The following is a 15,382-nucleotide window of genomic DNA, read 5'->3' on the forward strand; positions in this document are numbered from 1 at the left end:
TTTGGACATGGGACTGCTTCAATATCAGAGGAATTGAGAATTGTGCAATCATTATTGAACATCTGCACTTCTGATCTTATGATGAAAGGAAGGTAATTGATGAAGCAGCTGAAGATGGCTGGACCCAGGACAGTACACTGAGGAACTCCTGCAGCGAAGTCCAGGAACTGGGATGATAGACCTCCAACAACCACAACCATCTTCCTTTTTATAAGGCATGACTCCAACCAGCAGCGAATTTTCCCCCTGATTCCCAGTGACTCCAGTTTTTCTAGGCCTCCTTGATGTGATACTCAGTCAAATGCTACTTTGGTGTCAAAGGCACCCACTGTCACCTCACCTGGTGAAAATGCTCTGCCCAAGAGTGTGCTGGAGGCAGATTCAATTGAGATCCTCAAGAAAAGAGAATTTGATAATGATTGGAAACAAACATTTGCAAGGCTATAGAGAAAAAGGGACTGTGAAAATTGTTCTTTCAGGCAGCCAGCGCAGAGATGACGGACAGTGTGGCTTACTGTGTTATAAGCATTTTAAGATTCCATTTCTGAAGTCTGTTAGTATATATATTACAAAAGGTAAGTGACAGGAAAAAAGGCTCAAAATGCAATGAACAAAAAATAGGTGATGCTGCCCAGAATGTAGCTGCAGATGGAGAGGAGTTGAGGTAGAGAACGCCAGAATGTAAGACCTAGATGGTGAAAGCACAGTCAATGATGCTGGGCCAAGGTGAACATGGGATGTATAAGGCCAAACAGAGAAATGTTTTGGGCATGGGGGAAGGGGGGGTGGAAAGTGGTGGAGGTTGTTATAGGCCGGGAAGAGATTACAGACATAGAACGGGGTGAAGCTATGGAGGGATTTGAATATGATGAGAACTTTAATTTTGAGGTACTTTATCAGAAGGCAATTTGGTGAACAAAGGTGTAAAGGATGAACAGGACTTGGTGCATGCTCACACCTGGGCAGCAGAGTTTTAGATAAATTCAAAGTTTAAGGAGGGTGTAGGTTTGATGACCATCCAGGAAAACTTTGGAACATTTGACAGAGGTACAGATATTCAATTCAGCAGCCGTTAGGTTGAGGTAAGCAATATTATAGAAGTGGTCTTTGTGGTAGAGGGGATATATCAGAAAGTCGGCTCTAATGGGAGGTAGAACTTGTAAACAGGATAATGAAGTTGAAAGTGGCCTGTTTCAACCTGAATCTACTGGACTTTTACCTCTGCTTGAACAGAGGGGAGTACGATAGGATGAGGGTGGAATTGGCTAATGTAGACTGGGCGAGCAGACTGGTAGGTAGGACAGCTGAGGAACAGTGGAGGATTTTTAAGGAGATTTTTTTAAGTACTCAGCAAAAATATATTCTGGTGATAAGAAGGACTGTAAGAAAAAGGATAACCGGACGTGGATAACAAAGGAAATAAAGGAGTGTATTAAAATAAAATCAGATGCGTACAGAGTGGCCAAAAATAGTGGAGAATTAGTGGATTGGGAAAGCTTTAAAGAAAAACAAAGAACGACTAAGAAAGCGATTAAGAAAGGAAAGATAGATTATGAAACTAAACTAGCTCAAAATGTAAAAACCTTTACTATCATTTTTTATAAGTATATAAAAAGGAATAGAGTGGCTAGAGTGAATGTTGGACCCTTGGAAGATGAGAGGGGGGATTTAATAGTGGAAAACGAGGAAATGGCTGAGACTTTAAATAAGTTCTTTGTGTCGGTCTTCACGGTGGAAGACACAAATAGTTTGCCGAATATTAGAGATCGAGAGTTGGTGGGAGGGGAGGTCCTTAATACAATTACTGTTACTAAGGAGGTGGTGCTTGGTAGACTAATAGGACTGAAGGTAGACAAGTCCCCGGGCCCGGATGGAATGCATCCCAGGGTACTGAAAGAAATGGCTGAGGTAATAGCGGATGCGTTAGTAGTAATTTATCAAAATTCGCTGGACTCTGGGGTAGTGCCGGCTGACTGGAAAACAGCTACTGTTACGCCGCTGTTTAAAAAAGGAAGTAGACAAAAGGCGGGTAACTACAGGCCGGTTAGCTTAACGTCCGTAGTTGGGAAGATGCTAGAGTCCATTATTAAAGAGGAAATAACAGAGCACCTGAATAAGAATGGTTCGATCAAGCAGACGCAGCATGGATTCATGAAGGGAAAGTCGTGTTTGACGAATCTACTAGACTTTTATGAAGATGTCACTAGTGCGGTTGACAGAGGGGAACCGGTAGATGTGGTGTTTTTAGATTTCCAGAAGGCGTTCGATAAGGTGCCTCACAAAAGGTTGCTGCAGAAGATTGGGGTACATGGAGTTAGGGGTAAGGTGTTGACGTGGATTGGGGATTGGCTATCTAACAGGAAGCAGAGAGTTGGGATAAATGGGTGCTTTTCTGGTTGGCAGTTGGTGACCAGTGGCGTGCCGCAGGGATCGGTGCTGGGGCCTCAATTGTTTACCATTTACATAGATGATCTGGAGGAGGGGACTGAATGTAGGGTATTCAAGTTTGCTGATGATACGAAGGTGAGTGGGAAAGCGAATTGCGTGGAGGACGCGGAAAGTCTGCAGAGAGATTTGGATAGGCTGAGCGAGTGGGCGAGGATCTGGCAGATGGAATATAACGTTAGCAAATGTGAGGTTATCCACTTTGGAAGAAATAATAGTAAATTGGAATATTATTTAAATGGAGAAAAATTACATCGTGCGACTCTGCAGAGGGACCTGGGGGTCCTTGTGCACGAATCGCAAAAACTCAGTCTGCAGGTGCAGCAGGTGATCAAGAAGGCGAATGGAATGTTGGCCTTTATCGCGAGGGGGATAGAATATAAAAGCAGGGAGGTCTTGCTGCAACTGTACAGGGCACTGGTGAGGCCGCAACTGGAGTACTGTGTGCAGTTTTGGTCCCCTTATTTGCGAAAGGATATATTGGCCTTGGAGGGAGTGCAGAGAAGGTTCACCAGGTTGATACCGGAGATGAGGGGTGTGGCTTATGAGGAGAGATTGAACAGATTGGGTCTGTACTCGTTGGAGTTTAGAAGGATGAGGGGTGATCTTATAGAGACATATAAAGATAATGAAGGGGCTGGATAGGGTAGAGGTGGAGAGATTCTTTCCACTTAGAAGGGAAACCAGAACTAGAGGGCACAGCCTCAAAATAAGGGGGGGCCGGTTCAGAACAGAGTTGAGGGGGAACTTCTTCTCTCAGAGGGTAGTGAATCTCTGGAATTCTCTGCCCATTGAGGTGGTGGAGGCTTCCTCGTTGAATATGTTTAAATCACGGGTAGATAGTTTTCTGATCGATAAGGGAATTAGGGGTTATGGGGAGCAGGCGGGTAAGTGGAACTGATTCGCTTCAGATCAGCCATGATCTTGTTGAATGGCGGGGCAGGCTCGAAGGGCCAGATGGCCTACTCCTGCTCCTATTTCTTATGTTCTTAATGGTCAAGGAAGGGTACAGAATCGATGGCATGAACCAAACACAATGGTTTAGGTGAGCCCAATCTTCAATTGGAAGAAACTGTAGTTCATCCAAGAATGGATGCAGAACAGGCAGTGGAAAGTTAGAATGGTGTGTTGCTACTGTACATATGGAAGTTGATTTAAGGTTTCATTGTTATCAAATCTGCACGACAGTCTTATTAGGAATCCTGTGGGAAATTATTCCCCTTCTTACAACATAAAAACAGAAGGAAAATTAAAGATGGCGTTCCTCTACCTTTTGTAAAGTTACATTCTTTCTTCTCATCCATCACGTCTTCCTGTTCTTCATCCTCCTGATCCTGTTCTTCTCTGACATCAGGCTGCATAGCATCTGTCTTCTTATACTCAGCTGCCTCATCAGGTTTCTAAAGAATAATTTATGCCACAGTTTGATATTTCTTCCATTAAGATCAAACTTAAAAACCCCTCTGTTTCTTTGAAAACTCTTGTTCAAAGTCATCTTTAAATTCCTCCTCTTCTCCCTTTGCTTCCCCTCTCCCTCTGCCTTGCCTCCCACTCTCGGGTTGCCAACTGTCATTGGATATATTCCTGGAGATTTCTGCCCATCACCAATACTTAAATAACAAATAAGTGCTTAAAGAAAAATAAAAAAAATCAATTATTATTTGAGTCCAGGAACATCCTGGGGGGGTATGGCAATCCTCCAGCCTCTTTATAACTTAAACTAATCACAGATTCCCTCTAGGCTAATATTTTAAAAACTCAAAACAGGGCTGCATTCATTCTTCCTTCTGTAGTATAACGTCCACTTGAAAAGTTGTAGTTTCACACATAGCAGGCGCATTTTAGTATTTATCCATGTGGGCACAGGCAAGTGATAGTAAACGGTGTGACCAATATTGCAAAAGATGCTTACACACATTTCCAGCAGGGCTCTCTGGGTAACAAAATTGATAGTGGAAATGTATATATAATATATATATAATATATATTCCATAAACCCAAGACAGAGGGTTGCCAATACCTAGGAGCTCCTTACCCGAACAAAACCAGCTAAGTTAGCATTGTTCAGCGATCAATAAGGGACTGTCTTGATTACCTGATCTATGAAGCTTAATTACTTAATTAATATGAAATCAGACAAGTCACTAGAGAGCAACTACAAAAGCTTTCAAGAATTTTCTTACCTTGCTTGGCCAGCAGAACAGCACAATTAGCCCTAAAGGTAAAACCGCTGTCAGAATGTAAATAATCCAGAGCCAAGGACGCTCTTCTGCGGCAGTTGTCAACTGGCCCAACACACCAGGCTGAAAAGGTAAAAAAGTGAACCTCCTGAGTCAGACCAAAAAATCTTCTGCATTTCAAACTAATATACACAAGAATTTACTTTGTTCTGGAAATCTCAGGATCACTGTGGGTAAACTACACCACCTTAGTTGCATCAGTGATCCTATCAGGTCAATTTAATTTGGGTCTAAACTGATTTTTAAAACTGATTTATCAGTGGAATGTTCTTAAAAGAAACTCAATGGTGAAGGCAGAAGAAACAGAAAAAAAAAAATAGATTTTAAAAAATTCATTCTTGGGACATGGGCCAGCATTTATTGCCCAGCCCTAGTCACCCTTGAGAAGGTGGTGGTGAGCTGCCGACTTGAATCGCTGCAGTCCATGTGCTGTGGGTTGAACCACAATGCCATTACGGAGGGAATTCCAGGGTTTTGACCCAGCCACTGCGAAGAATGGTGATGTATTTCCAAGTTGAGGGGAACTTGCAGGTGGTGGTGTTCCCATATACCTGCTGCCTTTGTCTTTCTAGATGGAAGTGGTCGTGGGTTTGGAAGGTGCTGGCTAAGGATCTTTGGTGAATTGCTGCAGTGCATTAGATTAGACAGGGGGACAAAGTAGAAGTGAAGGAGAAAAAGGGGAAACCATAAAAAGGGGAAAAAATTCATAAGCACTGTTTTATTAAAATGCAAGTATGCCTTCTTAGGTTTACAGTTACTAGAATAGTCAAACTACCCTTGATTAAAGTAAACAATAGTAAAATAAACTTTAACATTGGGCTCTTGTTTTTGAGTTCATACGATAAGACACAAAGTAAATAAGAGAAAAACCAGTCAACCCGGACAGGAATTTCCCCAGATCCATCAGCAATCCCAAGGGTTAAAAATGTTGCTATTTGATGCATAAGAACAAAAACTGAAACAGAAAAAAAATCTTTAAATGCAACTGAAGAAATGGGGAATCCATGAAAAGCAGCTAACAAGTCATGAATGAATACCCTATACAAGAATAATGTAATCAATAAAACTCCAAAACAACAGTTTGAAGTGTTACAATTATATTTTTGCATAAAACAGCTGTATTAGTCAATTATTGAATCCATGGCTGGGATTCTCCCAGCCTGCAGCGCAAGGAAACAACAGTGGGGGGCCTTTCATGAGATTCACGACTGGTGCCCGTGAGTTTCCAAGGTGCTTTTTATTAGTGCAATCAGCTCCATGCCAGAAATCAGCATGGAGTTGATTACCATATGGAAATTACAATTTCCATATGATTAGCAGGCCTGGGACGATAGTCTCCAGGCCCTATAGCAGCTCCACCCCACAGGGAGTAGTTCCTACCAGCGGGGTTTACAACTATTCTCCACTAACAGGGAACAGGCATCCTCACCCCACTGGTGGAGACAGAGACCATTGAGGCCCGGGCAAGGGGGTTGTCCCTTGGTCAATGCCAGCCTGGCACCGCTCAAGGGGCACACTGGCACTGCCCACTGGGCACCAGGCAATGCCAAGAGGGCGGGGTCACACTGCCACTCTTCAAGTGGAATCAGTGGAGGAGGGAGTGAGGGGGCGAGTCCGGAAGAGCAGCAATTGGGTGTTCTGGTGAAGGAAGTCGGGAAAGCCACCAATCGGGAGGCCGATTGGCAATGGTGGGGGGGCGCCCCAAGTGTGCATGCGCCGATCTCTGCACCGACAGATCGGTGCATACATAGTGGCCTGTTCAACACTACACTGCCGGCCTCTCAGGCAGGATGAGATCCCACCCCCTCTTTTTCAGAGTGAATCACTCTATGGCACTCTGCATTGCAGAGTGTCAGAGATTCATTCAGGTAAGTACGCCCAAAAATCGGGTGGGAATGTCTTCTGTTTTCCTACCTGTTAGGCACTTAAGTTTTGTTTTGGAAGAATCCTGGCCCATCTGTTTAAAATAGATGAAAACTGCAAAGAAGCACTTCAGCTGATTTTTTAATGAGATGGTAGATTATTGGAATTGTGCCTTACTGGCAAGAAATATACCACTCAAAACAGCCACTGAGGATCAGGGAAACTAAAAGACATGAATCATAACTAACGGTGCAAATGTGTTTACAAAGCAACAAAATACACCATATGAAGTTTTTTTTTAAAAATAAGGAAAAGCTTTTCAGCATTTGACCCACCAAAAATAAAAGCAAAATACTCTGGATGCTGGAAATCTGAAATTAAAACAGAAAATGCTGGAAAAATCTCAGCAGGTCAGGCAGCATCTGTGGAAAGGGAAAGAGTTGAACTTTGAAGAGTTGAAAAGAAATAACTTTTCAGGTTGACAACCTTTTAGTATAACTTCAATGTTTATCCCAGGCACTTCAAGAGTTTACCACATTTTTACGAGATGTGACAATCCACTGATGTCAGTTAAACCCATGAGAAAATATTTACTCCATTGACGTGTTCCAATTTCTTAGGGAGATTTACATTTTATATTGGTTCTTTTGTGTTTTTTGTTAGCAACCATAGTTGGCATGGTGGCACAGTGGTTAGCACTGCTGCCTCACAGCACTAGGAACCTGGGTTCAATTCCAGCCTCGGGTGACTGTCTGTGTGAAGTTTGCACATTCTCCCAGTGTCTGCGTTGGTTTCCTCCGGGTGCTCCCGTTTGCTTCCACAGTCCAAAGATGTGCGAGTTAGGTTGACTGGCCACACTAAATTGATCCTAGTGTCAGTGGGGATTAGCGGGCAAATACGTGGAGGTACGGGAATAGGGCCTGGGTGGAATTGTTGTCGATATAGGCTCGATGGGCCGAATGGCCTCCTTCTGCACTGTTGGGATACTAACCACCAAATGAAATGGTACATATTTCAAGGCGTATCAGACCTCCCATACAAGATGCAGAAATGGACCAAAAATTAAATAATTCCCGCTTCAATTAATTTTAAGTGTCACTGCCCAACGGCTTGTGCAAATTTAGTTCACAACAATGCACTTACAGCCTGCCTGAAATTTCACAGGGTTAGATCTTCTTTGGTCTTATTTATGGCTATCTGCAGGGAACTAGTCTAATGGAAATATGAAAAATAATCTGGCTGGTAGCTCAAATTTGAAAGGGATGTGCATAATCAATCAAGTATAATGGATACAAATGTCATTTCAGGCTTTGCAAAACTTCGAAGTAAATTTTAAATGTTAGTCAGCTTTTGTCGAGGATCAGGTTGGACTGGAAATGGTGTACCAGTCAAAACGTAGCATGAAAGTTCAAAATTGGGGTTTTGGAGAAACAAATCCTGTTTGATGTTTAGCAAAATTGAATTGTGGTTGTAAAAAGTATCTCTGAGGGAGATTGCCCCGTTTGTTACTTCAGGACAACCTAACCAAAAGACAGCAGTGCATAATTTCTGGCAGCATGGAGACACACGGGCAGATCTGACCAGCTCGTTACATTGGTTGATTGACACGACGAGCCATTGAAATTGGGCGAGACATGAGAAACTGGCTTCGCGTCTGGTTTCTCACCTCTCGATGTTACCGGCCGCGTTCTGCCGCTATAATCCAGGTGTGAGGCCGATTTAAATATTCATTTGCTTATTTTATTATTAGTGAGCCCAGGACGCAATCGTCTGGGCTCATCTGCTTTAGTGATCTAGCTGGTGGAGGTCCTCACAGGTGAGAATCATGTATGAACACCAACATCAAGGACCTGACATGAGGGCCTTGTCGGTGGGATCAGAGGCCATTGAAGCCTCCTGGGTGGTTGGGGGCAAGGCTGGCAGTGCCATCTTAGCATTGCCAGCCTGGGATACTGGCAGTGCCAGCCTGGCACTCTGGCAATGTCCACCAGGCACTGGGCAGTTCCAGATCTACCAGCGCACTGTGTACACTTGTATACAGTGCACAGGGAGATCAGGACACATGCACAATGGTGACCCTATAACTCAGCAGCCAGTTTCCTGGCATGAACAGGCTCCATCCACACCCCCTACTGGCAAGAATCACATTTTGCCTCATTTGTTTTCTAATTGCAATACGATTGTGTCTGGAAGCGCGCCCAAAAAAAGGAGCAATTCTCTCCTGTTTTCACGCTTGTTCAGCACTTAGAATATTTTTGGTACGATCGTCCCCACAAAGTTCAATATGAACTGTTGAAAATGAGTACTTTGAGGAATCTAGCAAGGAAAGACAATCACAGAGAGTATCATGAATTGCAGAGATAGTACACGATTGGATGTTACGACTTGTAAACCAACCATTTGTAAATTTACACCTGAACCATAATGACCCTATAGCTTTCATTGCATTACATACATTTATGTGTAAGGCATGACTTATAAATACAAAGTGCTATTGAAAACATTGGTCATGCATCTTCCAAGGACATCACACCTCAAATTGTGCTATTACCTTGGGAATTTGGTTTGCTCAGTCGGTTGGATGACTGGGCCATGATGCAGAGTGATGCCTACAGCATGGGTTCAATTCCCACACTGGATGAGGTTATTAATGAAGGTGCACCTTCTCAACCTTGCCCCTCACCTGAGGTGTAGTGATCCTCAGGTTAAAATCACTACCAGTCAGCTCTTCCCCTCAAAAGGGGAAAGCAGCCTATGGTCATCTGGGACTATGGTGACTTTACCTTTTTTAACATCCAAGTCGGCCATCCATTACTGTTGCATCAGACCAGAAAATTTAATGTGGATTTTTTTCAACATTGATGCATTTATAATCAACCTAACCTTAGTCAGTCATTACCCACTCTCTTGAAATGGAGAATGAAACCTGTGACACAGGAAGCTTAGAAAGCTGCACTTGTACACCAAATGGAAAAGAAACTAAAAAAGTTAATTCTTTACAATAAATGTACTTCACAATAACATAAGTTATAACATATTTCACACCTCATTTGCAGTAGCCACCGTTTTCTTCAGCCTCCAACCATCTGCTGCCCACTGGTCAGACACTTCCTTCTCAGCACAGATGATAAAGTTATCAAACAAGATGTCAGAAGTCATGGACCACAGTTCCAGACCAACAGCAATGATTGGAGTCATCTTGTAGGGTTGCGTATCCTCAAAATAATTAGGATTTTGGATTTTTCTTGGATTCCATACACCCTGCATAAAACAAATCACATATTAAGGCTAACCAAACTGTTCTTTTCGTTCACATTTTTTCATGAGTACTTTGAGGAATCTAGCAGTCCGTCTCCCTTCATGTTATTCTTCAGAATACTATTGCTGCAGATGTTAAGGAGAAGGGAAGGAAGAAGGCCAATTCAATTAATCTTGAACGTGCCAGATCCGATTCCATATCTAAAGTAGGGTACTATTTAAAATAAACTGTCCTTCAACTGGGAAACACTTCTGAGCAATCATTTCCCTCTTCTTTCATGCTGTTTATATCCCTCTCCTTGCAATATGCAATAATGGTTTTGGCTTCTTTCCATATTGCTAATATATTGATCCCATCTTCAAGCCACACTTATTGACAGAATTTTAATCAGCAAGGGAATCAAGAGTCACTGGGATATGGCAGAAATTTGGAGTTGAGGATTATCATATCAGATCATTCATGATCTCTGCATGGCACAGCAGACTCAATGGGCTGAATGGCCTACTTCTGCTCCTACACTTTTTGGTCTTATTCAGAGAATTCTACAACGTCCTTTTGCAAACTGCCTTCCAGCACTGAAACAGTGACCTCATTATTTACAGAAATGCCATGTGGTAAGAGTAAAGCTGTGCATGAACTTGGTGGTGCACTGGGGCAGGTCAGGGATTTGGTGGTTCAGCTATTTCATTTAAATAAAATCTGACCGTGGGGACAATTAGGAGTTTGCCTGTAGCTGAAGAACTGTGGGAATGCTCTCTAGCAATCATTGAAAAAAAATTGAGGGCAATCACAGTTGGGTCAGGGAGGCGCAATGATTCCTCAAGAACCGGGGAAGAAACACTTCCCCAAAGTGAAGAAATTTTAAAAAACTTACTGTGTTCATTTGTCTCCTCCTACCACAGGTTGCTGCCGGGCAGCAGTTAATGCTATACCCCCACTATGTTGATGTTGGTATTACTTTGTGGTGCTGATGAGGCCTTTCGGTAGGCTCCTGCTGCTTTTAGCACGTGCCTCATCAGTGATTTGAAACGCTACCTTCAATATTTTTACTAGTGTTCTAAAACTTGGCAGATAGAGGCAACATTTTAAATTTCAAGGTTTCATCCCCTCGTTCAACCTTTTGCTGTTCATGGTGGAGAGGGGGTTTCGGTAAAATGGAGGCTTATTAAGTCATTACGACCAAAGCACTGAGGAGATGAGAAATTTTCAGACTACAGACTCCATAGAGTATCGTGTTGGTAAAAGACCAGATACCCTTTGCAGGGATCTCTCCAGCATTTAAAAAGAAGTTGTTAATGTAAATGTTGTGGATCTCAGAATTCACTTTCTTATAGCATTAAAAACAAATGCCTGGGGAGCTAATGGGCTTTCTGAACATGTTTTAAAACTCAATTTCCCCTTGAGTTATACACTGTAGATACAAAACCCAAAATGCGAAATGGCCTTCTGGGGTTGCTCTCAATGATTTTTGAGTGACTAGAAATCAAATTCCTGGTCTGACCCCAAGAGGTTTATTTACTTTGCACCAATGCACAAATAATCTGTTTTGCATTGACAAAAATGGTTGTATAACTGCAGCCTTAGATACAGGGTTACAATGCATTATACTTAAATGAATGAAGTTTGGCAGAAAAGCCACAAAACCCATGCAAGAAATTCACTCCCATAGAATCAATTCAATGGCTCTTCAAGTACATGAATTAAAGTTAGGTAACATTAAAAATAAGTCTAACCTAACTCTGCTCCCTAGGAGACTGTAAAAGTAGAAAACAATATATGAACCTGCATATCTGAGCTTAGAAACCACAGGAAAAGGCCAGTGGATCCATCATCTCAAAAGAGAGTGCTAGCTTTTACATTAGAGCTATTCACTCTGAATTAAAGTGAATACAATTTATATTTGAAAATGAATATTTATCCTATTTCTGTTTATATCTTGTACTCTCTCCAATGATTATCAATGGTGGTAAAGCATCCCTTAGGAATGAGAGGATCACATAATAGGAAGCAACTATCCCGCCAGCCACTCAAGTGCACATATCCAACACCCTAATGCATTACTGCCTTAATTCTGGTTTTCTTCCTTTCCTCTGTGCTATTTTATCCACATAAACGGAGGTCCAGCTACATTAGGAGTTTTGATACTCAGGTTTCATAGAGTTACAAATAGCAAATAACAACCTAAAGACTTCAGTTAAATACCTGGTAGTTGGGATTATCAATCATAGGTGGTTTCCATTTTCCTTTGTAGTTAGGGTTGTTCATCATAGGTGGTTCCCAAACCCCACACCCAGGAGCAGTTTCACACTTTGGATTAGGAATCTGCGGAGCTTCCCATTCACCATCCATTTCTTCATCCCTGAAAAGGAAAATGACACTCTGAATGCATTTCCTATATACAAAATACTATTTTGTATGCTATTTTTCCAATTTCAAGAATAATAGGACCAAATAAAATCTTACAGGTCTATGCATTAAAAAAAAACATGAAAACTTTACTGGAGGCCTCCAATGTTTGGATGCTACTTCCCTGCCATTTCCTTCTCTCTGAATATAGGGTAAACCTACACTACAGTAACCTATTCCTGGAATCTTAGAGACCGCAGAAAATTAGTTCACGTAGTCATTTTTCTTAAAATAAATCCCATATTGTTTTCTCTAGATGTTTCTGTACACTGGCAGTAATCAAAATTACTACGGTGCTTTGTTGCCAATGTCTGAGCATGTTATCAGCAGAACACACCTGTTGGATAAGATATTTGCCCAAAAACAAAAAGGGCATCACGTATTTCCAACTCCAGCAGTCCATATTTAATTGGCAGCGGACCATATTTAATTGGCACTCATCTATGCAGTCTGCATGTTAATTCATTGGCCAAATCTTCCTGTCTCTGGATCATTGGAGACTAATGGAAGACTGAAGATGTACATTGGGACCTTGTGGAAGTCCTGACGTGCCTATTCTGTGGGAATTATCTGGGATATTTCAACTTTAGATAGGCACACCTCCTGAGTCCCTCTGCAAATGTCTCCAATGTGGAGTTAGAGTCGGAGATATTGGACAATTCCACAGTACTTAGTTGGATAGTTACGCAGGAAATGTTAGACAGCAAAAACTTAGTCTAATACCTGGCCAACTATTGATCTCCCCCCATCACCTCCCAACCCAACTATGACCCCTGACCACCCCACCGACCATCCAACTAATCCTTTTAAACCAGCCTGCTGAGCCCAACTGATTGAACAACACACTAACTACACTCCCACCAAACCGACCACCCCAACTTGACGACTCACTCATCCTACCTACCTTCCCACTTACCCACTCATGAACAGCAAGATTGGACTTTTAAACTGATCATATGCCAATTAATGCCATAAAAAGGATGTGTCCTGTCCCGATTCAACTGCACTACGGACTTCTTGTGCATTTTTGTGAAAGCCAATATTGGAAAAACCCGGATGAAATGTGCGGCAGCGTCAAGTCAAGGCAATTTGAGCACAGTCACAATCCGACCATTGTTGCCACTACTTGAAAGATCCAGACCATTCTGTTTAAAATCAAGATTTCTCCCATGTTTTTCATGGCAATTCCTTTCAATCACTTTTCAATAAATTGTATATAGAACAAGAAAGTTCAACTCAGATTTCCACAAACAAACCTAAATTTACCACATTAGTAATAAACTAGCTATTTTCACCAAACATAATTTGAGAATGGAAGGGTCCCAACTTTGTTTAAAAAGGAAAAATGTGAGGTTATCTACTCCGGTAGATGTGCAGAGCATTTCTTAAATAGTAAGAGATTAGAAAGTGTAGACGCACAAAAAGGCCTGGGTTCTCTCATCAATAAGTCAGCGAAGGCTAACATGCAGGTGCAGCAGGGAATTAGGGCGGCGAATGGTATGTTGACCTTAATTTCAAGGGGTTTGAGTACAGGAGTAGTGAAGTCTTACTTCAATTGCATCTTGGTTAGACTGCACATGAAGTAGTGTGTGCAGTATTGGCCCCCTTCCTTTAGGAAGAATATTACTGCCATAGAGGAAATGTAATAAAGGGTCACACGTTACCAGGATGGCAGGATTGTACTATGAAGAGATTGGGGAACATGGGTCTTATCATAGAGTCATAGAAGTTTACAGCTTGGAAACAGCCGCCCATTTTTTTATTTAAAATGCCTAAACTAATTCCAATTGCCTGCATTTGGCCCATATCCCTCTATACCCATCGTACCCATGTAACTATCTAAATGCTTGTTAAAAGACAAAATTGTACCCGCCTTTACTACTACCTCTGGCAGCCTGTTCCAGACACCTACCACCCTCTGTGTGAAACAATTGCCCCTCTGAACACTTTTGTATCCCTCCCCTCTCGCCTTAAACCTATGCCCTCTAGTTTTAGACTTCCCTACCTTTGGGAAAAGATATTGACTATCTAGCTGATCTGTGCCCTTCATTATTTTATAGACCTCAACAAGATCACCACTCAGCCTCCTACGCTCCAGAGAAAAAAGTCCCAGTCTATCCAGCCTCTCCTTATAATTCAACCCATCAAGTCCCGGTAGCATCCTAGTAAATCTTTTCTGCATTCTTTCTAGTTTAATAATATCCTTTCTATAATAGGGTAACCAGAATTGCACACAGTATTCCAAGTGTGGCCTTACCAATGTCTTGTACAACTTCAACAAGACATTCCAACTCCTGTATTCAATGTGCTGACCGATGAAACCAAGCATGCCGAATGCCTTCTTCACCACTCTGTCCATCTGTGACTCCACTTTCAAGGAGCTATGAACATGTACCCCATGATCTCTTTGTTCTGTAACTCTCCCCAATGCCCTACCATTAACTGAGTAAGTCCTGCTTTGGTTCAATCTACCAAAATGCATCACCTTGCATTTGTCTAAATTAAACTCCATCTGCAATTCGTCAGCCCACTGGCCCAATTGATCAAGATCCTGTTGCAATTGGAGATAACTTTCTTCACTGTCCACTATGCCACCAATCTTAGTGTCACCTGCAAACTTACTAACCATGCCCCCTATATTCTCATCCAAATCATTAATATAAATGACAAACCACAATGGACCCAGCACTGATCCCTGAGGCACACCGCTGGTCACAGGCCTCCAGTTTGAAAAACAATCCTCTACAACCACCCTCTGGCTTCTGTCAAGAAGCCAATTTTGTATCCATTTAGATATCTCATCCTGGATTCCGTGAGATTTAACCTCTAGAGTTTCGAAGAATGAAAGGTGATCTCATTCAAACCTACAAAATACTTAAAGGGATAGGCAGGGTAGATGCAAGTAAAATGTTTCCCCTGGTTGGGGAGTCTAGAAATAGGAGACACAATTTCAAAATAAGGGAGAAGCCACTTAGGACCAAGATGAGGAGACTTTCTTTCACTCAAAATTGTGAATCTTTGGAATTATCTATCCCAGAAGACTGTGGATGCTTAGTCATTGAAAATGGTCAAATTAGAGACTGACAGATTTCTCAATACCAATGACGCAAAGGGATATGGGGATAGTTTGGTTACATGACACTGAAGTGGATGATCAATCAAATGATGG

At 42.0% G+C, this 15,382-nt stretch overlaps 1 protein-coding gene across 1 annotated transcript in view; it reads right to left on the bottom strand.

Moving 5' to 3' along the window:
- LOC144492512 (calnexin-like) overlaps positions 1-15,382 on the bottom strand; it is a 58,665-nt gene that overhangs the window by 6,539 nt on the left and 36,744 nt on the right. Inside the window, exons 10-13 of the mRNA XM_078210609.1 lie at positions 12,010-12,166; positions 9,594-9,809; positions 4,629-4,748; positions 3,716-3,845 (exon numbers count right to left, since the gene is read on the bottom strand). Coding sequence (XP_078066735.1) covers positions 3,716-3,845; positions 4,629-4,748; positions 9,594-9,809; positions 12,010-12,166 — 623 coding nt within the window. The remainder of the gene's footprint in view (positions 1-3,715; positions 3,846-4,628; positions 4,749-9,593; positions 9,810-12,009; positions 12,167-15,382) is intronic.

Source organism: Mustelus asterias, chromosome 1 (genome assembly GCF_964213995.1).
Source record: "Mustelus asterias chromosome 1, sMusAst1.hap1.1, whole genome shotgun sequence".
NCBI lineage: Eukaryota > Metazoa > Chordata > Chondrichthyes > Carcharhiniformes > Triakidae > Mustelus > Mustelus asterias.